Source organism: Heterodontus francisci, chromosome 47 (assembly GCF_036365525.1).
Source record: "Heterodontus francisci isolate sHetFra1 chromosome 47, sHetFra1.hap1, whole genome shotgun sequence".
In the NCBI taxonomy this organism is placed as follows: Eukaryota; Metazoa; Chordata; class Chondrichthyes; order Heterodontiformes; family Heterodontidae; genus Heterodontus; species Heterodontus francisci.
Genome location: NC_090417.1, coordinates 3070949 through 3094904, shown reverse-complemented (window position 1 = coordinate 3094904; position 23956 = coordinate 3070949). Strand labels below are relative to the sequence as shown.

Below are 23956 nucleotides of genomic sequence, written 5' to 3'. Positions count from 1 at the left end.
TCCAACTCTCCCTCCCTCCTCCCCCCAACTCTCCCTCCCCCCAACTCTCCCTCCCCCATCCTCACTCCCCCCAACTCTCCCTCCCTCATCCTCTCTCCCCCCTCCTCCCCCCATCCTCTCTCCCCCTAACTCTCCCTCCCCCCTCCTCCCCCCCAACTCTCCCTCCCCCCTCCTCCCCCCCAACTCTCCCTCCCCCCTCCTCCCCCCAACTCTCCCTCCCCCATCCTCACTCCCCCCAACTCTCCCTCCCCCACATCCTCCCTCCCCCCTCCTCCCCCCACATCCTCCCTCCCCCCATCCTCTCTCCCCCCTCCTCTCTCCCCCCATCCTCTCTTCAATCCCCTGCCCCCCCCGTCTTCCCCCCACCAGTCTCCCCCCTCCCACAATCCTCCCCCTCCCCCCCCCCCCCATCTTCACCCCCCCCCCATCTTCACCACCACCCCCCCTGTCTCACCCCCATCAATCTTCCCCCCTCCCCCTCAACACTTCCCCCTCCCTGTTACCGGTTACGGGCCGCCTCCTCCCCGTCGCCCCGGTGACCGCAGGTTCGGGGTTGAGGGTTCAGGTGTCGGCCTCACTCCGCCGCCTTCCCGCAGCCGTAGTGGCCCTACCAGGCCCGGGGTCCGGGGGAAGGAGCCACCCCCATCCCCCCAGCTGACATGTTCAGCAAACTGACGGCCCTGCTGCAGCAGGCCGTGGAGACGGTGAGAACCGAGCCCGGAGTTCAGGACAGGGCCGAGCCGGAGAGCCGAGGCCTCAATCCCAGTCGAGGACTCGGGGGAGGCTCCGCCGCTTGGCCGGGGTGGGGGTGGGGGGGGGGTCAGTTCCGTTTTGGTGGGGGGGGGGGTGGTCAGAGCCATCTGGTTGTGGGGGGGGGGGTTAGTGCTGTCTGGTTGGGGGGGTTCAGTGCCATCTGGTTGGGGGGGGGTCAGTGCTGTCTTGGGGGGGGGGGTGGTCAGAGCCATCTGGTTGGGGGGGGGGGGGTTAGTGCTGTCTGGTTGGGGGGGGTCAGTGTTGTCTGGTTGGGGGGGTTCAGTGCCATCTGGTTGGGGGGGGGTCAGTGCTGTCTTGGGGGGGGGGGGTGGTCAGAGCCATCTGGTTGGGGGGGGGGGGTTAGTGCTGTCTGGTTGGGGGGGTTCAGTGCCATCTGGTTGGGGGGGGTTAGTGCCATCTGGTTGGGGGGGGTTAGTGCCCTCTGGTTGGGGGGGGGGTGTCAGTGCCATCTGGTTGGGGGGGGTTAGTGCCCTCTGGTTGGGGGGTCAGTGCCATCTGGTTGGGGGGGGGTTAGTGCCCTCTGGTTGGGGGGGGTTAGTGCCCTCTGGTTGGGGGGGGGGTCAGTGCTGTCTTGGGGGGGGGGTGGTCAGAGCCATCTGGTTGTGGGGGGGGGGTTAGTGCTGTCTGGTTGGGGGGGTTCAGTGCCATCTGGTTGGGGGGGGGTCAGTGCTGTCTTGGGGGGGGGTGGTCAGAGCCATCTGGTTGGGGGGGGGGGGGGGTTAGTGCTGTCTGGTTGGGGGGGGTCAGTGTTGTCTGGTTGGGGGGGTTCAGTGCCATCTGGTTGGGGGGGGGTCAGTGCTGTCTTGGGGGGGGGGTGGTCAGAGCCATCTGGTTGGGGGGGGGGGTTAGTGCTGTCTGGTTGGGGGGGTTCAGTGCCATCTGGTTGGGGGGGGTTAGTGCCATCTGGTTGGGGGGGGTTAGTGCCCTCTGGTTGGGGGGGGGGGGTGTCAGTGCCATCTGGTTGGGGGGGGTTAGTGCCCTCTGGTTGGGGGGTCAGTGCCATCTGGTTGGGGGGGGTTAGTGCCCTCTGGTTGGGGGGGGGGGGTTAGTGCTGTCTGGTTGGGGGGGGGTCAGTGTTGTCTGGTTGGGGGGGTTCAGTGCCATCTGGTTGGGGGGGGGTCAGTGCTGTCTTGGGGGGGGGGTGGTCAGAGCCATCTGGTTGGGGGGGGGGTTAGTGCTGTCTGGTTGGGGGGGTTCAGTGCCATCTGGTTGGGGGGGGTTAGTGCCATCTGGTTGGGGGGGGTTAGTGCCCTCTGGTTGGGGGGGGGGGTGTCAGTGCCATCTGGTTGGGGGGGTTAGTGCCCTCTGGTTGGGGGGTCAGTGCCATCTGGTTGGGGGGGGTTAGTGCCCTCTGGTTGGGGGGGGTTAGTGCCCTCTGGTTGGGGGGGGGGTCAGTGCTGTCTTGGGGGGGGGGGGTGGTCAGAGCCATCTGGTTGGGGGGGGGTTAGTGCTGTCTGGTTGGGGGGGGGGGGTCAGTGCTGTCTGATTGGGGGGGTTCAGTGCCATCTGGTTGGGGGGGGGTCAGTGCTGTCTTGGGGGGGGGTGGTCAGTGCTGTCTGGTTGGGGGGGGTTCAGTGCCATCTGGTTGGGGGGGGTTAGTGCCATCTGGTTGGGGGGGGTTAGTGCCCTCTGGTTGGGGGGTCAGTGCCATCTGGTTGGGGGGGGTTAGTGCCCTCTGGTTGGGGGGGGTTAGTGCCCTCTGGTTGGGGGGGGTCAGTGCTGTCTGGTTGGGGGGGGGGGTTAGTGCCCTCTGGTTGGGGGGGGGTCAGTGCTGTCTGGTTGGGGGGGTTCAGTGCCATCTGGTTGGGGGGGGGTCAGTGCTGTCTTGGGGGGGGGGGTGGTCAGAGCCATCTGGTTGGGGGGGGGGGTTAGTGCTGTCTGGTTGGGGGGGGGTCAGTGTTGTCTGGTTGGGGGGGTTCAGTGCCATCTGGTTGGGGGGGGTCAGTGCTGTCTTGGGGGGGGGGTGGTCAGAGCCATCTGGTTGGGGGGGGGGGTTAGTGCTGTCTGGTTGGGGGGGTTCAGTGCCATCTGGTTGGGGGGGGTTAGTGCCATCTGGTTGGGGGGGGTTAGTGCCCTCTGGTTGGGGGGGGGTGTCAGTGCCATCTGGTTGGGGGGGGTTAGTGCCCTCTGGTTGGGGGGTCAGTGCCATCTGGTTGGGGGGGGTTAGTGCCCTCTGGTTGGGGGGGGTTAGTGCCCTCTGGTTGGGGGGGGGGTCAGTGCTGTCTTGGGGGGGGGGTGGTCAGAGCCATCTGGTTGGGGGGGGGGGTTAGTGCTGTCTGGTTGGGGGGGGGGTCAGTGCTGTCTGATTGGGGGGGTTCAGTGCCATCTGGTTGGGGGGGGTCAGTGCTGTCTTGGGGGGGGGGGGGTGGTCAGAGCCATCTGGTTGTGGGGGGGGGGGTTAGTGCTGTCTGGTTGGGGGGGTTCAGTGCCATCTGGTTGGGGGGGGGTCAGTGCTGTCTTGGGGGGGGGGGTGGTCAGAGCCATCTGGTTGGGGGGGGGGTTAGTGCTGTCTGGTTGGGGGGGGTCAGTGTTGTCTGGTTGGGGGGGTTCAGTGCCATCTGGTTGGGGGGGGGTCAGTGCTGTCTTGGGGGGGGGGTGGTCAGAGCCATCTGGTTGGGGGGGGGGGGGTTAGTGCTGTCTGGTTGGGGGGGTTCAGTGCCATCTGGTTGGGGGGGGTTAGTGCCATCTGGTTGGGGGGGGTTAGTGCCCTCTGGTTGGGGGGGGGGTGTCAGTGCCATCTGGTTGGGGGGGGTTAGTGCCCTCTGGTTGGGGGGTCAGTGCCATCTGGTTGGGGGGGTTAGTGCCCTCTGGTTGGGGGGGGTTAGTGCCCTCTGGTTGGGGGGGGGGTCAGTGCTGTCTTGGGGGGGGGGGGGTGGTCAGAGCCATCTGGTTGTGGGGGGGGGGGTTAGTGCTGTCTGGTTGGGGGGGTTCAGTGCCATCTGGTTGGGGGGGGGTCAGTGCTGTCTTGGGGGGGGGGGTGGTCAGAGCCATCTGGTTGGGGGGGGGGGTTAGTGCTGTCTGGTTGGGGGGGGTCAGTGTTGTCTGGTTGGGGGGGTTCAGTGCCATCTGGTTGGGGGGGGGTCAGTGCTGTCTTCGGGGGGGGGGTGGTCAGAGCCATCTGGTTGGGGGGGGGGGGTTAGTGCTGTCTGGTTGGGGGGGTTCAGTGCCATCTGGTTGGGGGGGGTTAGTGCCATCTGGTTGGGGGGGGTTAGTGCCCTCTGGTTGGGGGGGGGGTGTCAGTGCCATCTGGTTGGGGGGGGTTAGTGCCCTCTGGTTGGGGGGTCAGTGCCATCTGGTTGGGGGGGGTTAGTGCCCTCTGGTTGGGGGGGGTTAGTGCCCTCTGGTTGGGGGGGGGGTCAGTGCTGTCTTGGGGGGGGGGTGGTCAGAGCCATCTGGTTGGGGGGGGGGTTAGTGCTGTCTGGTTGGGGGGGGGGTCAGTGCTGTCTGATTGGGGGGGTTCAGTGCCATCTGGTTGGGGGGGGTCAGTGCTGTCTTGGGGGGGGGGGGGTGGTCAGAGCCATCTGGTTGGGGGGGGGTTAGTGCTGTCTGGTTGGGGGGTTCAGTGCCATCTGGTTGGGGGGGGTTAGTGCCATCTGGTTGGGGGGGGTTAGTGCCCTCTGGTTGGGGGGTCAGTGCCATCTGGTTGGGGGGGGTTAGTGCCCTCTGGTTGGGGGGGGGTTAGTGCCCTCTGGTTGGGGGGGGGGTCAGTGCTGTCTGGTTGGGGGGGGGGGTTAGTGCCCTCTGGTTGGGGGGGGGTCAGTGCTGTCTGGTTGGGGGGGTTCAGTGCCATCTGGTTGGGGGGGGTCAGTGCTGTCTTGGGGGGGGGGGTGGTCAGAGCCATCTGGTTGGGGGGGGGTTAGTGCTGTCTGGTTGGGGGGGGGGTCAGTGCTGTCTGGTTGGGGGGGTTCAGTGCCATCTGGTTGGGGGGTTTAGTGCCATCTGGTTGGGGGGGGTTAGTGCCCTCTGGTTGGGGGGGGGTGTCAGTGCCATCTGGTTGGGGGGGGTTAGTGCCCTCTGGTTGGGGGGTCAGTGCCATCTGGTTGGGGGGGGTTAGTGCCATCTGGTTGGGGGGGGTTAGTGCCCTCTGGTTGGGGGGGGTTAGTGCCCTCTGGTTGGGGGGGGGTCAGTGCTGTCTGGTTGGGGGGGGGGTTAGTGCCCTCTGGTTGGGGGGGGGTCAGTGCCCTCTGGTTGGGGGGGGGTGTCAGTGCCATCTGGTTGGGGGGGTTAGTGCCCTCTGGTTGGGGGGTCAGTGCCATCTGGTTGGGGGGGGTCAGTGCTGTCTGGTTGGGGGGGGGGTCGTCAGTGCTGTCTGGTTGGGGGGGGGGGTCAGTGCCGTCTGGTTGGGGGGGGGGGGGTCAGTGCCGTCTGGTTGGGGGGGGGGGTCAGTGCCGTCTGGTTGGGGGGGGGTCAATGCCGTCTTGGGGGGGGGTCAGTGCCGTCTTTGGGGGGGGTCAGTGCCGTCTTTGGGGGGGTGTCAGTTCCGTCTGGTTGGGGGGTGGTCAGTGCCGTCTTTGGGGGGGGGTGGTCAGTGCCGTCTTGTGGGGGGGTGGTCAGTGCCGTCTTCGGGGGCGGCGGGGTCAGTGCCGTCTGGGGGTGGGGTCAGTGCCGTCTTTGGGGGGTGGCGTCAGTGCCGTCTGGGGTGGGGTCAGTGCCGTCTTTGGGGAGTGGCGTCAGTGCCGTCTGGGGTGGGGTCAGTGCCGTCTTTGGGGGGTGGGGTCAGTGTGTTGGGGGGAGGTCATTGCTGTCTGGGGTGTGTCTCGGGTGAGTCAGTGATGTCTGGGGGGGGTTCAGTGCTTTCTGGGGGGGGGGGTGCTGATTGGAGGGGGTCAGTGCTGGCTGAGTGGGGTGCAGGTTTGCTGAGGGAGTGATGAACTGTCCGGTATGGGGCCAGTATCTGTCGTTTGGGTATTTGGCTTTGGGAGGTTTGCAGCAGTGTGCTTGATGCTGCTGTTGTCCTGCTTTCCCTTCCCATAGGGATCGCTGGACCCAGGTGCGGTTTGCACAGCCTGGCTTAGCCTCCACACTGGAATATTCCTGAATGGTGCAGCCCAACTTCTCCATGCCTCAAACAGCTGCGCTATTGGCCACTCACATGCTGTGTCTGTCTCAAAATGAAGAGGGGCCCAACACATCCTGGATAAAGGACGTCGGTTCCCTGGGTGTAATCTCACTGGGAGTGAATGAAGCTGATCTTTCAGTCACTGCCTCCCTCAGCCCACGCTAACCTTCTGCCTTCAAAAGCTTTTGAAAATCCTGTCCCTTTGGCTGGGCACTCAGGGTCTCCTGTCCTCATTCCTCCTTAATGTTGTCTGCTCAGGCTTCATTTCATCTTGTGAAATGTTTGAGCTGATTTTCCCTACAATAAGTTGCTCAGTAATTGTTCGCTATTTCCTGAAATAATTCTGCTGTGACAAGATGGTGTTTTATCCTCTTATTCTTTTGTTAAAGGAGGAAGAGCCCATTCAGCTGCTGGACTCCTTCATAAGCCACTGGAAAGGAATCACCAATTATTACATTGTAACCACAGGTATGGCCACTCAGTTACATTCAACTGTGCTTTAAACAGTCACTGCAACAGAATGTCAGTTCACAAAAAAAATGGATGAGGTGAAGGTGTGTGGTTACTGTACACTGTTACACAAAGCAATGTAACACTTGAACTGGGATTACAGTGGATTATTAGCAATATCAATTCACTTTATTCATTTTTAAATTTCATGATGCACTGTGTCTAGATTACCCAGTATGACAGTGCCATAAACTGGGGTCATACAGTGCAGGAAGGCAGGCCAGGTATATATTTAAAGGAAATCAAGAAAAATAATTGGGAGAGATGGGCTAAAAGAGAGATGGGTTTCAATGGGAGAGTTAGGGAACTAGAGAGATGAGCTTCGATGGAGAGTTAGGGGACTATAGGGATGGGTTTCGATGGAGAATTAGGGGACTAGAGGAATGGGTTTCGATGGAGAGTTAGGGGACTAGAGAGATGGGCTTCGATGGAGAATTATGGAACTAGAGAGATGGGCTTCGATGGAGAATTCGGGGACTAGAGAGATGGGCTTCGATGGAGAATTCGGGGACTAGGGAGATGGGCTTTGTTGGAGAGTTAGGGAACTGGAGAGAGATGGGCTTCGATGGAGAATTATGGAACTAGAGAGATGGGCTTCGATGGAGAATTCGGGGACTAGAGAGATGGGCTTCGATGGAGAATTCGGGGACTAGAGAGATGGGCTTCGATGGAGAATTCGGGGACTAGGGAGATGGGCTTTGTTGGAGAGTTAGGGGTCTGGAGAGATGGGTTTCAATGGAGAGTTAGGGGACTAGAGGGATGGGTTTCGATGGAGAGTTAGGGGACTATAGGGATGGGTTTCGATGGAGAATTCGGGGACTAGAGAGATGGACTTCGATGGAGAATTCGGGGACTAGGGAGATGGGCTTTGTTGGAGAGTTAGGGAACTGGAGAGAGATGGGCTTCGATAGAGAATTATGGAACTAGAGAGATGGGCTTCGATGGAGAATTCGGGGACTAGGGAGATGGGCTTTGTTGGAGAGTTAGGGGTCTGGAGAGATGGGTTTCAATGGAGAGTTAGGGGACTAGAGGGATGGGTTTCGATGGAGAGTTAGGAGACGAGAGAGATGGGCTTTGTTGGAGAGTTAGGGGTCTGGAGAGATAGGTTTCAATGGAGAGTTAGGGGACTAGAGGGATGGGTTTCGATGGAGAGTTAGGAGACGAGAGAGATGGGCTTTGTTGGAGAGTTAGGGGTCTGGAGAGATGGGTTTCAATGGAGAGTTAGGGGACTAGAGGAATGGGTTTCGATGGAGAGTTAGGAGACGAGAGAGATGGGCTTTGTTGGAGAGTTAGGGGTCTGGAGAGATGGGTTTCAATGGAGAGTTAGGGGACTAGAGAGATGGGCTTCGATGGAGAGTTAGGGGACTAGAGAGAGAGGGGTTTAAACGGAGAGTTAGGGGACTGGAGAGATGGGCTTCGATGGAGAGTTAGGGGACTAGAGAGATGGGCTTCGATGGAGAGTTAGGGGACTAGAGAGATGGGCTTCGATGGAGAGTTAGGGGACTAGAGAGATGGGCTTCGATGGAGAGTTAGGAGACTGGAGAGATGGGCTTCAATGGAGAGTTAGGGGACTAGAGAGAGAGGGGTTTAAACGGAGAGTTAGGGGACTGGAGAGATGGGCTTCGATGGAGAGTTAGGAGACTGGAGAGATGGGCTTCAATGGAGAGTTAGGGGACTAGAGAGATGGGTTTCGATGGAGAGTTAGGGGACTAGAGGGATGGGTTTCAATGGAGAGTTAGGGGACTAGAGAGATGGGTTTCGATGGAGAGTTAGGGGACTAGAGAGATGGGCTTCAATGGAGAGTTAGGGGACTAGAGGGATGGGTTTCAATGGAGAGTTAGGGGACTAGAGAGATGGGTTTTGATGGGAGAGTTAGGGGACTAGAGAGATGGGCTTCAATGGAGAGTTAGGGGACTAGAGAGAGAGGGGTTTAAACGGAGAGTTAGGGGACTGGAGAGATGGGCTTCAATGGAGAGTTAGGGGACTAGAGAGATGGGTTTCGATGGAGAGTTAGGGGACTAGAGAGATGGGCTTCGATGGAGAGTTAGGGGACTAGAGAGAGAGGGGTTTAAACGGAGAGTTAGGGGACTGGAGAGATGGGCTTCGATGGAGAGTTAGGAGACTGGAGAGATGGGCTTCAATGGAGAGTTAGGAGACTAGAGAGATGGGCTTCGATGGAGAGTTAGGGGACTAGAGAGAGAGGGGTTTAAACAGAGAGTTAGGGGACTGGAGAGATGGGCTTCGATGGAGAGTTAGGAGACTGGAGAGATGGGCTTCAATGGAGAGTTAGGGGACTAGAGAGATGGGTTTCAATGGAGAGTTAGGGGACTAGAGAGATGGGCTTCGATGGAGAGTTAGGGGACGCGGGAGATGGGCTTCGATGGAGAGTTAGTAGACGAAAGGGATGGGTTTCAATGGAGAGTTAGGGGACGAGAGAGATAGGCTTCGATGGAGAGTTAGGGGACTAGAGGGATGGGTTTCAATGGAGAGGGGACTGGAGAGATGGGTTTCAATGGAGAGTTAGGGGACTAGAGGGATGGGTTTCAATGGAGAGTTAGGGGACTCGAGGGATGGGTTTCACTGGAGAGTTAGGGGACTAGAGGGATGGGCTTCGATGGGAGAGTTTGAGGACTAGGGTAGTTTCAATGGTCAGGGAGCCTTTCCTCTTCCTTGACTCCTGTATTCTCATTGAGCCGTTTGCACAGATGTTGGCTGAATTCCTGACATTGCTGTTCCATCAAATGCAGAAGGACCAACCAGTTGAGAATGGATTGCTGACTCGGAGCCTTGCCTCATTGCACAGATACCCTGAAGCAGTGTGGCAGCTTTTGGTTTGAATCCTTCTGGTGCGTGATTGGTTTCAGTATGTGTGTTGTCAATGTCATGGTGCAATCAGACATTTTGAGAAATTTGACTAGTGGTGATTGGAAGTTCTTTATAAACCTTCAGCATTGGATCGAATGGGCAGTTGCTGATAGATCCTAATGCTGAGATAACTGGGGCAGCCAGGGACTATCCTGGACTCTCCCAGTACCTTGATCTGCTGGAAATGTTGTTTGGCCATTGTGGTGTTTAAAGGTGCTGCCTTGCAGATGAAACCCTCCCAGTGAAACAGACAGACATCCCATGGCGCCTGAGGCAGATGGTGGACATTCTCGTTTATGAGGAGAAGCAGATTGAAAGGGGAGAGACGGGGCCATGCATGGAGTATCTGTTGCAGCACAAGATACTGGAGACTCTCTGCACACTGGCCAAGGCTGGGGTAAGGAAGGTGGAGAATCATTGTGTGAGCCTTTGGATCAGCTGAGCCCTGCTCTGATAGTGAATGACATCTGTGTGTGTGTCTGTGTTTCTACAGTATCCACCTGGCATGAAACAGCAAGTGATGATCCTCATCACCAAACTGTTAGGGCAGATTCAGCAGCCGTTGCTGCCTCACGTCAATGTGCACCGCCCTGTGCAGGTAGGTACGGTACTGCCCTGTGTTGCTGCCACTGCTTTAGACTGTCTTTTCTTTAATATTTACTCTGTTTTTCCTGCCTCCTTCTCCAAAGACTTGACTTATGCAGCTGGCTGGCGGCTTGCACTGCTGACCATTGTTTCTGTGTGAGCTTACAAAGTGAGTGCAGCTGAGCTGTTGAACTGTGATCTGAAGCAGGAATCCTGCTATTTCCACTCTCTCCATTGCCCGTGGTTAGCTAGGCCACTAATCAGCTAATTTAGTGCGGAGCCTTGGCCTTCCCAGCTGTGTCAAGCTCAGAATACCAATTGGTGAGTTCAGCCAGCAGGGAGGCATGTCTCTAATCCAGGAGGATAATTCTGCAGATGCTGGAATATGAAGAGAAAATGCTGGAAAGTTCCATTACACCATTGCCCACTCCCCCAATTGGGGTGGTCTGTAAGATATTTTCACAATGTTCCATAGATCACAATTTATGTTATTGAAGCTGTATTGATTCTATCTAAAAATGATTGAGTGCAGTTTTAAATGGTGGATACTCACCATCACTTAGATTGCCACTCGAGGCTGACATGTCTGGGTTTTCTCTCTTGTGCTGTTAGAAGTTAATTCGTTTGTGTGGCGAGGGCCTGGGATCCAAAACACAAAAGGAGGAAGTGCACTTTCTTACCACAGTCTGTGCAAAACTCAGCCAGGATCCCTACCTGATTAACTTCTTCATTGAGGTAGGTACAGTCCAACACACAAAACTGCAGTGGTCTGTCACTGCATGCCTGGATCAAACACCTCTTCATGTTTGAGGACAGATAAGCGCGAGTTCTGCTATGGAATGTGACATTTGTATGCACTGCAAGGGTAACAGAGACAGATAGCTGGCAGATTTAAGGCAGTTGGACCCACAGGTTTGATGGGTTAGCAACGATGGGTGCCATTTGTGTTGTGGGTTTAGCAGCGAGCCTGACTAAAGACGATTCTCCTTTTAATTGGGCACATTGATCTTCACAATGCATCCCTGTTCAGCAGAAAGCTGTTTTAACACATCATGTGCTGATCCCACAAACAGCCCAAGGCATTGAGGTTTGCAAGTAGTGTGAAACCATGTTCCCACTCCATCTTTCAGACGTTTAAACCCTCATGTGGATGTAAACGATCCCACAGTACTATTTTGAAGAAGAATAGTGAAGTTCTCCCTGGTGTCCTGGCCAATATTTATCCCTCAATCAACATGAACACATTGCCGCTTGTGGGAGCTTTCTGTGCGCATACTGCCGACCACATTTCCCTGCATTGCAACAGTGACTACACTTCAAAAGCACTTCATTGGCTGTAAAGCGCTTTGGGAAGTCCTGCCGTTGTGAAAGGCACTATGTAAATGCAAATCTGTCTTTTTCTTTCCTTCTTTCTTCTTAAATGGGCTGTGTGTTTTCAGAAAAAGAATTCTGCTGCTTCCAGAAAATCATTGTCTTGTTCCTTTGAGAAAAGGGAAGATTACCGACAGGACACTGTCGGTACAGAAACGCCAACGTCCAGCTTAATGCCCGAGGTTAGCCTGTCACAGTCTGACCAATCTCCAGTGATGTGCGCAAACTCCACACACCTCAATCCTGAGGGGGAAGGCAGTCAGCTGGACGAGAGCCTGCTTCATGCTCTACTGACATTGACCGCAAGTGAGGTATGTCCAGCATTACTATATAGAGCAGGCAAGAGAGACGGGAGCACGAGTTAGGGAACGGAGAGAGTAAGCTTGTTGTGGGGTTGGGGAGGGTTGCAAGTGGGGATCGGGAGTGGTAAACAGAGAGTCAACAATTCATTTTAATTGTTGATATCTGCGAGAATTTTATCCTGTACATTTGAAACTGAATCATTCTGTGAGTATAACGTGAAAAGTAGCCTGACTCCCCTCTCATCACAGGATACTGTTGGTTGTTAGAACTGGTTGAAGTCTTCATAAAAGTTACATTTCATCTCTGCTGACCAACTCGGACCAAATTGTTAATGAATCGTTAAAGAATTCTGGTCAACATTTATTTATATCTGGCAAGAAATCACTGAAAGATATAAAAAGGGACAAATGTTGAATAAACATTGCCACCAGAACAAGTGGTTGGTCTTGTAACTCTCTTACTGTGTCACGAGGCTGTGACTGGGAGCTGTGGATTTTAAGCAGTGCAGGAAACTGTCACAGCAAGAGGCAGTTCCACCGTGTGCCGAGGATCTTCCCTTGTTTTCGTGACTACATTAACAGTACGAGAAAGAAGTATTACAACATACGCATTTATATTATATCAAACTGCCAAAGATTTGGGGCTCTGCTTTGATCAATCTGATCAAGAACATGTAGAATTACACAATTTACAGCACAGAAACAGGCCATTCGACCCATCTGGTCTATGCCGGTGTTCTTGTTCCACTCGAGCCTCCTCCCATCCTACTTCATTGCACCCTAACAGCATATCCTTTTATTCCTTTCTCCCTCATGTGTTTATCTAGCTTCCTCTTAAAGTCATCTCTGCTATTCACCTCAACTATTCCTTGTGGTTGCGACTTCCACATTCTTGTCACTCTTTGGGATTGGATTTATTGGTGACTATCTTATATTTACGGCCCCTAGCTTTGGTCTCCCCCTCAAGTGGAAACATTCTCTCTACATCTACCCTACGAAACACTTCATAATTTAAAGACCTCTTATCAGGTCACCTTTCAGCCTTTTTTTCGAGTGAAACGAGCTCCAGCCTGTTCAGTCTTTCCTGATAGTTTATAACCTCTCAGTTCTGACATCATCCTTGGAAATCTTTTTTGTACGTTCTCCAGTGCCTCTATATCCTTTTTATAATATGGAGACCAGTACTGTGCTCAGTACTCCAAGCATGGTCTAACCAAGGTCCAAAACTATCTGGAAACTTTGGTGTGGCGTAAGTCACTCACACCAGACTCTCCTGGAAACAGTAATAGGTTGCACCATAGATAGGGTACAAGGACTATGGGACACAGATTGAAGGTTTGGTGCAGGGGAGGAATGTGAGGAAGAACTTTTTTGCACAGTGAATGGTAATGATCTGGAACTCGCTGCCTATGGGGGTGGTGGAAGTGGAAACAGTCATTGATTTCAAAAGGAAATCTGACGGGCACTGGAGGGAAATAAACTTGCAGGGCTCCAGGGATAGAGCGGGAGGAATGGGACTGACTGGATTGCTATATAGAGAGCCTGCGTGGACTCGATGGACCAAATGGCTTTCTTCTGTGCCAGAATGAATCTACTATGGGGCAGCTTTCATGTGAATTTCGGCCCATGCAGTCTGTGCTTATATTTATATTTCTATTAGTTTTGGTGAGGACGACGTAATGATAGTGCGAGATGGTCACATAGGCAGCTTTATAAATGTGGGAGAGGAATTTATAATGGAACAAGCTGACTGGAAGTGCTTACAGATGTAAGAATTGAAGTATGTTAAATTTTCATCACATTTCCATTCTCTGTATTTAGAAAAATCAATTTGCGTTGAAGGCCTGCGAAGGCTTGCTCCTGTTGGTCACATTACCAGAGGAAGTGGCAGCAAGGTACATGGTGGAAAGCACAGCGTTGTGTCGCACACTGACCGACAGACTGTCTGATCTCTACAGGCTGATACCGGACTCCGTTGACCCTGGACAAGTTGAATTGCTGGGAAGAGTTAACTGGCGGTACGCCAAACTATTTCAGTTCAAGAAAGGGGAAAAACAGAAATTATTAGCCTAGATTGAGAAGACTTACTGAAAAGATTAGCCATGCTGAAAGTTGGTAAGTCACCTGGTCTGGTTTGAATGCATCCCAGGTTGCTGAAAGAAGTCGAAATAGCAGAGGCATTGGTCACAGTCTTTCAATCCTCATTGAATACAGGAGTAGTGCCAGAGGAATGGCACCGGAGGATTGCTAATGTTATAGCACTATTCAAGAAAGGGGAGAGGGATAAACCAAAAAACTAGACACCAGTCAGCCTAACATCAGTGGTGACGAAATTATGAGAAACCATTATGAGGGACAAAATAAACTTTCATGTGGAAAGGGATGGGTTCATCAAGGAAAGCCAGTATAGATTTGTTAAAGGCAAACTGCATCTGACTAACTTGATTGAATTCTTTGATGAGGTAACAGAAGTTTGATCAAGTAGGTGTTGGAAGGAAGGCCTTCGACAAAGTGCCAAACAGGAGGCTTGTTAAGATGAAAGCCCATGGAATTAAGGGGGAAAGTGGTGGTGAGGATACAAAGTAAGCTCAGTGAGAGGAAGCGAAGAGTGAAGGTGGTTGATAGTTTTCAGACTGGGCAGTGGTTTGCAGTGGTGTTCTCCAAGGGTCAGTTTTGGACCTATTACTCTACTCAATTTTTATAAATGACCTAGATTTGTGGACAGGGAGCAACATTATAACATTTGCAGATGATACAACATTTGGCAAAGTAGTAGATAGTAATAAGGATTGTTCTAGGCTTCAGGATGACATAGACAGGATGGTGAAATGGGCAGAAGCATGGCAGATGAAGTTCAATGTGGAGAAGTATGAAGATGTTCACTTTGAAAGAAACATGGAAAGACAAATGGCACCATTTTGAAAAGTGTAGATGAGCAGAGAGAGACTTTGGTGTTGATAGATACAAATCCTTAAAAGGTGGCAGGGCAAGTTGATAAGGTGTTTAAAACATTTTAAAAGGGAGTTGGACAGGAACTTAAGGGTGAGGAACGTAAAGGGTTACAGAGAAAAAGCAGGGATGTGGGATCAAAAACGACTGTTCTTTCAAAGAGTCAGCGAAGGCACGATGGGTGAAATGGCCCCCTCCTGTGGTGTAAGCGACTGTTTCAAGAGTTTGTTAGTTGTGCGGATGTGCTGATGCTGCGCCCTGCTTTGTTTTGCATCCACAGGTCGCACTATGCTGGCAGTCATGTGGAAGATGCAGAGTCATTTCCAGGAAAAGGGGCTGTGATGTCTTTCTTCTCATGGCTAGACTACTGTGATCAGCTGGTGAAGGAAGCTCATAAGGTAGGTCGCTATTGCCAGATGTACGAGTGGAACGAATGAATGGGGTTGTACTGTGTGCAGGGACAGTGGGCTAGAGCCCCCAACACTTCCTGATTTCGCAAAGCCTCATAATGCAGTTTGCAGCAATGACTGACAGGTCTTGACTGGCACTGTGGGCCTGCTGAGCAGGGACCAGGCACTTCCCCACAAGGAGGAAGGGGATGTTGATAGAGTTTCCCAGCAACCCCACCACCAGGGAAACTTCAATCTTTTAAATTGCAAACCCGATGTTAGTCAGAAGTCCCCTCTCCCCGATCCCAGTCTCTCGAATGGGGAACAGTGTAAGAGTTGAGGCTGAGGTTGCAGTTGGGGTTTAATGTAGTGGAGAAACAGCAGGCACTTCACTAGCATTCTCCCTGTTACGATGCTCACAGTGAGTCAAGACAACGCACTTATTACAACAAACAGTGTAACGGATAGCATATTCTGCTGATAAGGTGAAACTTGGTCTCAGCTTGCCTGTTTGTATAAAAACAAGGTGTAATAGCTGTAACTCAGGGGGTGCTTGGGAGATCGATTGTGGTTGTAAGGTCAGATGAAACCAGCCTTTCTCATTTGAAATATGATTTTCCGAAAAGCAATGTCCAATGCACTGTCGCTTCCATAATACTTTGGTAAAACCAGCTGAAATTGCAATTTTACCCACTGCAAGGTCAGGAGATTGATCTTCGAGACTGTTTGTTCAATTAGGTGGGAATCTTAGCAAATTTTGTTTGGGGTCTGCTGCATCCATTTAGTTGCCACCCTGAGATAGTTATTCCCTAGGATTAGAGCAGAGAGCATGTTAAGAGGGTGCCACTTTATACTGGTCTTGCCTTTCGGGATAAACATAGCCTCTGGTTGATTTGCTGCTGCAGTGATTTCCGGCTGTGAGCTCAGTGATTACTGACTGGGCTCGGTGATTCACTGAGTAATGGCCCCATTATCAACCAGCTTCCTGGTGGGGCCACCTGGCTGACAGGCCGGTGCTGTGTTCTACACACTGCCTGCCTCTCCCTACATTTCTAGTGGTGGTGAGTAACACTTCCATTTCCTCTTCATCAACCAGGTAACTGCTGCTGCTGTGGCCCAGGAGATCAGGACGCGTTTCTTTGTCAGAGTCTTGGAGCCACAACTATTACAGGTGTAAGTAATTGCTTCTCTCTCCTTTTAATAGCCTTTCTTTTTCTAAAACAGGAGAAGTACAATTAATAACCATTTCTCACCTGCTGTGACTTTGGCAAGGTCATTTTGTATAGGTCACATTCAGTAGGAGATGCTCCCTGTCTCAGCCTTGCCCTCAGAATGCATCCCACACCACCAAGCCCATCTGCCTTGTTTCACTCCTTCCATTGCTACAGTCTCTCCCACTGAAGAAGCTGGTCTAGTGCCAGTTCCAGCCGCATCTTATGTCACATGGGCTAAATTTAATCACCGACATCACTAGCTACAGAGGCTGGGCTTGTTCAGTGCATTTCCAGCTCCAACGCTTGATGTGATAAATTTGTTTCTGAAAAGTTACTTGAATAAAGAGTTAAACTTGTGCCTCTTTAGTAGAAGCTGCTACCCTGAGCAGAGCTTTGTTGCAGACCTGGTGTTGCTGCCTGTGATTGACTACGGTAGGCCTTGTTTGTCCTCTGCAGGTACGAGATTGGAATCCTCTCATCCACTGCGCTGCTTCTGGGGGTTGTGACTCACATCACATCCCCCCAGTTGCTGAATGAACTTGTTTTCTTTTTGCTGGGAGATCAGAGAGAGGTGGAAGTGCCCACGGACCCAGCCTGTCAGCTACTGCGTTCCCAGCTGATAGAACGCTGCAACCATCTGTCTGATGAGGTGAGGTCACAGGTCAGTCTGGCGCCGTCAGCACGGGGAGAGGTCACAGGTCAGTGCAGTGAGGTTCAGCCGCTCACACTCATCAGATTTTGTTAAAAGGTTTACCAGCTGCTCAATTTAAAACTTCTGTTGAAGCAGTTGTTACTAAATACAGCATCCGACCTGGGCTCAGTTGACAGAACTCTCGCCCCTGGGTCAGATGGTTTGGGTCCCATATCAGTGTTTGAGTTTGTAACCTAGGCTGCACTAATATACAAACTGTTAGCTTTAAATATATTGTGAAGCGCACCATGTGTTGCTGCAGTGTGAGTGAGCTGTGTGCGTTCTGATTTCTTGCAGATCAGTATGGCCACACTGAGGCTGTTTGAACAGCTCCTGCAGAAACCTCATCAGCACATCATTTATAATCTGGTGCTCCGGAACCTGACCGGTCGCTGCTACATTGGAAACGTTACTGGACACGAGGACAGGGCTGCAGAGAACGAACAGCTGGAGGAGACAGAGTAAGGGATTCGAGCAATTGTTTCAGTGATCATGTGAATGCTCTGCTGGGTTTTAACCGGTTTCCTTACTTTGCGAAGCTTGCCGGGTCTAAACCAGGAGACTCGCTTCTGTTTCTCACTCTCTGATTTGTCCTGTTTGAAACTGAGGGGCTGGAGCTTTGTGAAGGGCTGTTGTTAGTGCTGATCTCTCACTGGTGGGATTTAAATTCCCCAGCTGCTGCCATGGTGGGATTTGAACTCATGTCTCTGGATCATTACTTCACACACATAACCACTATGTTACTGTACCCCCTAATGGTGAAATGCAATAGTGCTTTAACATTTGCTCCATTGGACCAGACACAGATAAATCCACGCTCCATACTTTTTGGTTTTCCAGAGAATTGGAAGAAGATCCTTTCTTCACTGACATCTACACAGGGAGCAGATTCCCAGCTTCTGATTGGCTTGTTCCACCTGCAGCAATGCAAGCGGCAACAAAGGCTGATGGGAAATCAGAGGTCAACAGAATAGTCAACAGGTGAGTGCCGAATTTCAGCTTCCTGCTCTCGACAGGTGAGTGCCGAATCTCAGCTTCCTGCTCTCGACAGGTGAGTGCCGAATCTCAGCTTCCTGCTCTCGACAGGTGAGTGCCGAATCTCAGCTTCCTGCTCTCGACAGGTGAGTGCCGAATCTCAGCTTCCTGCTCTCGACAGGTGAGTGCCAAATCTCAGCTTCCTGCTCTCGACAGGTGAGTGCCGAATCTCAGCTTCCTGCTCTCGACAGGTAAGTGCCAAATCTCAGTTTTTTGCTCTCGACAGCCAATTTGCAAATAGCAAGATCCCACAAATAGCAATGTGATAATGACTAAGTAATTTTTTCATTGACTGAGGGATAAATATTGGCCAGGACACTAGGGATAACTCCCTTGCTCTGCTTCAAAATAGTGCCATGGGCTCTTACACGTCCACCTGAAGGGCAGACAGGACCTTGGTTTAACATCTCATCTGAAAGACGACACCTCTGACAGTGCAGCACTGGAGGGTCAGCCTAGATTTTTGTGCTCAAGCCCTGGAGTGGGACTTGAACCCAGAACCTTCTGATTCAGAGGGCAAGTAACATTCGCGCCACACAAGTGCCAGGCTATGACGATCTCCAACAAGACAGCATTTAACCAATTCCCCTTGACATTTCATGCCATTACCATCGCTGAATCCCCTACCATCAACATCCTGGGGGTTAACATTGACCAGAAACTGAACTGGACCAGCCATATAAATACTGTGGCTACCAGAACAGATCAGAGGCTGGGAATTCTGTGGTGACTAACTCACCTCCTGCCTCAATGCCTGTCCACCATTTACAAGACACAAGTCAGAGGAGTATGATGGAATACTCTCCACTTGCCTGGATGGGTGCAGCTGCAACAACACTCAAGAAGTTCGACACCATCCAGGACAAAACAGGTCGCTTGATCAGCACCCCATCTACAAACATTCACTCCCTACACCACTGACACACAGTGGCAGCATTGTGTACCATATACAAGATGCACAGCAACAATGCAGCAAGGCTCCTTCAACAGCACTTTCCAAACCCGCGACCTCTACCACCTAGAAGGACAAGGGCAGCAGACGCGGGGGAATGTTGCCATCTGCAAGTTCCCTGCCAAGCCACACACCATGGACTTGGAAATATATCATCTTTCCTTCACTGTCGTTTGGATCAAAATCCTGGAACTCCCTCCGTAACAGCACTGTGGGTGTAGCTACCCGACATGGACTGCAGCGGTTCAAGAAGGCAGCTCACCACCACCTTCTCAAGGGCAATTAGGGATGGGCAATAAATGCTGGCCTTGCCAGCGACACACACATCCCATGAAATTAATAATAACAAAAAACCTGAGCCACGGCTGGCATGGAATGGGATAAGGCTGAAAAGTGAGGATCAGAGGAAAGATGGAGGAATCCGTAAAGGAATTGCGAGCAAACTCAGGACTGGTAACATTTCCAGACTTCAGCTTGTGTGTGTTTGTGTTCCAGCTTCTTGTGTCTTGTTCCTGATGCAGTGAAAACCTCTCACCTTGTGACAGGCTGTGGGTACGACACTTACCTTGTGGATGCACATCGAATGGTAAGCCGACTGTTTGCCTTGCTGATGTATGAGAATGATGTCTGTTCTGTGAGATTGCAGTTTCCCTAAAGCCTGATTCAAAGAATTAAGTACTGAACAGTTTATGAGAAAACTCTAGGATTGCTATTCCCATTTGTTGGGCAGCTTCGTGTGTTGGAACCAGTGCCAATTCAGGCAGTTAGGAGGAAACGTTTCCCTTTCTGTGACAGAGTTGGGACTGTCCACCCTTGTGTTACAATACCATCTTAAACAGTACAGCATCACACACAGGCTTGCCTGCTTATCTGCCCCTCTAAATGAATTGCTGCTGTCCAATGTGGATACAGGGAGTTCTGCCTTCTCTTGGTAGAATTTAATACCCACTGATCACTATTGTAGTTTAAGATTACTATTTGCCTCAAGTGTATGCTTCCAAAAACATGATCCAATCCGCTGAGGGCAGGTTGAGTTCCAGCCTATACCTGTGCTGTGCTCTATAGTTCCAGGGTTGCTGCATCAATGCCAGAGAGTGGAAATGGCCACTTGTCCTCAATTCTTTGGAAAGCTGTGACCCAGACGCGATGTTTTACGAAGGCGATTTCCTGAAAGTCCTGTTTGACAGAATGGCACAGATCTTGCACCAGGTAACTCGTCATTAAAAAAAAGGGACAATAGAATCTCAGATAATTGATCAGCTTTTCTTTTGGGATGCTATTGACCGACAAATTGTGAATGAATGCTGCACTGTAGAGGGGTGGTACTGAGGGAGCGCTGCACAGTAGAGGGGAAGATCTAAGGGAACACTGCCCAGTTGGAGGGGCAGTACTGACAAATGTGCCATCTTTCAGATGTGACACTAAAGTAAGGCCCTGTCTTCCCTCAGATGAATGTAATAGATCCCACAGCACTAAAGAGGAAGGGAGTTCTCTCTGGTCTCCTAGCCAATGTAATCCTTCAACTAACACCTAAAAACAAATTAGCCGGTCATGAACTTTTTAAGCTGTTTGTGGGATCTTGCTGTGCACAGTTCCACATTTCCTGCGACCTTGACTCTGCTTCCAAAAAAGTACTGCATTGGTTGTAAAGCTCTTTGGGACACCCAGGTCATTAAAGGTGCTACAGAAATGCAAGTCTTTCTTCCCACAGAGGCTAGGTGCCTCTCCAAATGGCTGTAGGGAGGCAAGCAGTCACCCTGAGCTTTTATTAATCAAGAGCAACTAGTGCTTATAAAGTGCCTTAAAGTAGAAGTAATGACATCTCAGATATTTCACAAAGACCATGAAAAGCTTAGATGCTGATCCAAAGGTGAAGATATGAGGAGGGCTGATCAGTAGAGAAGTGAATTATAAGGAGAGTTTTAAAGGAGGAGAGGGAAGTAGAGAAGTTCAGGAAGGAAATTCGAGTGTGGAGCCGAGATGGTGTAATAGGTTAATAATTCTGTGGAGCTGAGTGATTTTCCACTCTGATCAGATATTTGTGACGAAATTAACTGTTGATGCAATTACTGGACAAATGCTTAACAAGCTTGTTGCAAATTCTTCTCATTAAGCTTATGAATTTGTTTGTTTAAAATAAACAGCATTTGCTTTCTTACACCTAACATTATGGTCTTAACATTTTGCCTTTCAGCCTTATGACTTGAATTTGCAGATCACGTCTGTGATTTCAAAAGTTGCACTCTTCCCTCATCCTCACCTCCATGAGTATTTACTGGATCCATACATTAACCTTGCCCCTGGCTGCAGGTCTCTCTTCTCTGTCATTGTCAGAGTAAGTATTCTCATCTCGTTCAGCGCTCTCTGTACTTTCCTCCAATCAACTGTTAGCCTCCAGAATTGACTCCAGTTTATACAGTATTAATAGGCAGCTGTAATCGTTTTAGAGACTTAAGAACAAAGAACAGTACAGCACAGGAACAGGCCATTCGGCCCTCCAAGCCTGCGCCGATCTTGATGCCTGCCTAAACTAAAACCTTCTGCACTTCCGGGGACCGTATCCCTCTATTCCCATCCTATTCATGTATTTGTCAAGATGCCTCTTAAATGTCACTATCGTATCTGCTTCCACCACCTCCCCCCGCAGCAAGTTCCAGGCACTCACCACCCTCTGTGTAAAGAACTTGCCTCGCACATCCCCTCTAAACTTTTCCCCTCTCACCTTAAACCTATGTCCCCTAGTAACTGACTCTTGCACCCTGGGAAAAAGCTTCTGACTATCCACTCTGTCCGTGCCGCTCATAACTTTGTAAACCTCTATCATGTCGCCCCTCCGCCTCCGTCGTTCCAGTGAAAACAATCCAAGTTTATCCAACCTCTCCTCATAGCTAATGCCCTCCAGACCAGGCAACATCCTGGTAAACCTCTTCTGTACCCTCTCCAAAGCCTCCACGTCCTTCTGGTAGTGTGGCGACCAGAATTGCACGCAATATTCTAAGTGTGGCCTAACTAAAGTTCTGTACAGCTGCAGCATGACTTGCCAATTGTTACACTCTATGCCCCGACCGATGAAGGCAAGCATACCGTATGCCTTCTTGACTACCTTATCCACCTGCGTTGCCACTTCCAGTGACCTGTGGACCTGTACGCCCAGATCTCTCTGTCTGTCAATACTCCTAAGGGTTCTGCCATTTACTGTATACTTCCCACCTGCATTAGATCTTCCAAAATGCATTACCTCACATTTGTCCGGATTAAACTTCATCTGCCATTTCTCCGCCCAAGTCTCCAACCGATCTATATCCTGCTGTATCCTCTGACAATCCTCATCACTGTCCGCAACTCCACCAACCTTTGTGTCGTCCGCAAACTTACTAATCAGACCAGCTACATTTTCCTCCAAATCATTTATATATACTTCAAACAGCAAAGGTCCCAGCACTGATCCCTGCGGAACACCACTAGTCACATCCCTCCATTCAGAAAAACACCCTTCCACTGCTACCCTCTGTCTTCTGTGACCGAGCCAGTTCTGTATCCATCTTGCCAGCTCACCTCTGATCCCGTGTGACTTCACCTTTTGTACCAGTCTGCCATGAGGGAACTTGTCAAAGGCTTTACTGAAGTCCATATAGATAACATCCACTGCCCTTCCTTCATCAATCATCTTTGTCACTTCCTCAAAAAACTCAATCAAATTAGTGAGACACGACCTCCCCTTCACAAAACCATGCTGCCTCTCGCTAATAAGTTTGTTTGTTTCCAAATGGGAGTAAATCCTGTCCTGAAGAATCCTCTCTAATAATTTCCCTACCACTGATGTCAGGCTCACCGGCCTATTATTTCCTGGATTATCCTTGCTACCCTTCTTAAACAAAGGAACAACATTGGCTATTCTCCAGTCCTCTGGGACCTCACCTGTAGCCAATGAGGATGCAAAGATTTCAGTCTAGGCCCCAGCAATTTCTTCCCTTGCCTCCCTTAGTATTCTGGGGTAGATTCCATCAGGCCCTGGGGACTTATCTACCTTAATGCTTTGCAAGACACCCAACACCTCCTCCTTTTTGATAATGAGATGACTGAGACTATCTACACTCCCTTCCCTAGGCTCATCCACCAAGTCCTTCTCTTTGGTGAATACTGATGCAAAGTACTCATTTAGTACCTCGCCCATTTCCTCTGGCTCCACACATAGATTCCCTTCTCTGTCCTTGAGCGGGCCAACCCTTTCCCTAGTTTACCCTCTTGCTCTTTATACATGTATAAAAAGCCTTGGGATTATCCTTAATCCTGTTTGCCAATGACTTTTCACGACCCTTTTTAGCCCTCCTGACTCCTTGCTTCAGTTCCTTCCTACTGTCTTGATATTCCTCAAGTGCTTCGTCTGTTCCTAGCCTTCCAGCCCTTACAAATGCTTCCTTTTTCTTTTTGACTCGGCTCACAATATCCCGCGTTATCCAAGGTTCCCGAAACTTGCCAAACTTACCCTCCTTCCTCACAGGAACATGCTGGTCCTGGATTCTAATCAACTGACGTTTGAAAGACTCCCACATATCAGATGTTGATTTACCCTCAAACAGCCGCCCCAATCTAAATTCTTCAATTCCTGCCGAATATTGTTTCGTTACAACTGATGCTGTGCTAAGTGAGCAGGGCAGCCCATCGCCTGTGGAACTGGGCTAACAACCAGAGGTCACGGGTTCATGGCAAACTGAAATTGAATTCAATAAATCTGCTCATTCTGGACTGGCATCAGAACAGATAACAATGGATTATTGTAAAAACCCAACTGGATCTCTCTCCCCTGCCATCCCTACTGGGTCTGGCCGACACGTGACTCCAATCCCACCCTAAGTGACCTCTGAAGTGCCCCCTCCGCCTTCTCAGGGCAATAAATGTCAGCTGTCCCATTATTGCCTGCACCCTGAGAATGATCACGGTGTAATGGCGCTGATTTCCCTCTGAGAGTAATCAGTTGTTGACTTCCTTAAAGGTCCTTTTGCTAAACAAGTGAAGTCCTCTAGTCAGAGTCTCATTGGTTGAGTGCTGTCATAGAACTGTCCCTTCTCTGCTTGTCTCAGGTAATTGGAGATCTCATGCAGAGAATTCAGAGAATCCCACAGTTTGCTTCCAAGTTACTGCTTGTCAGAAGACAGCTGATGGGATTGGAACCTGAAGACATGTAAGTAGCATGCAATCATTTTGTCTGTTCGTCTTGTTCAGTAAGTTAAAGCTTTTGTGTGTCCATGATGTTAAACTA

General features: G+C 51.2%; 1 protein-coding gene across 3 annotated transcripts in view; it reads left to right on the top strand.

Annotated features, from left to right (window-relative positions):
* Positions 1–501: 501 nt before the first annotated feature.
* Positions 502–23956, top strand: part of LOC137357018 (FHF complex subunit HOOK interacting protein 2A-like) — a 28731-nt gene continuing 5276 nt past the window's right edge. The window contains exons 1-16 of one of the 3 annotated variants that reach the window (XM_068022943.1): positions 502–704; positions 6223–6301; positions 9436–9605; positions 9702–9806; positions 10406–10528; positions 11233–11475; positions 13288–13484; positions 14696–14813; positions 15901–15977; positions 16475–16679; positions 17007–17170; positions 17550–17690; positions 19192–19282; positions 19762–19905; positions 20891–21031; positions 23778–23878. In XM_068022943.1, the coding sequence (XP_067879044.1) occupies positions 660–704; positions 6223–6301; positions 9436–9605; positions 9702–9806; positions 10406–10528; positions 11233–11475; positions 13288–13484; positions 14696–14813; positions 15901–15977; positions 16475–16679; positions 17007–17170; positions 17550–17690; positions 19192–19282; positions 19762–19905; positions 20891–21031; positions 23778–23878 (2144 nt within the window). In that variant the 5' untranslated portion in view covers positions 502–659. Of the gene's footprint in view, positions 705–6222; positions 6302–9421; positions 9606–9701; positions 9807–10405; positions 10529–11232; positions 11476–13287; positions 13485–14695; positions 14814–15900; positions 15978–16474; positions 16680–17006; positions 17171–17549; positions 17691–19191; positions 19283–19761; positions 19906–20890; positions 21032–23777; positions 23879–23956 lie in introns of those variants that run through there. The other 2 variants (XM_068022944.1, XM_068022946.1) reach the window with 2 other exon arrangements.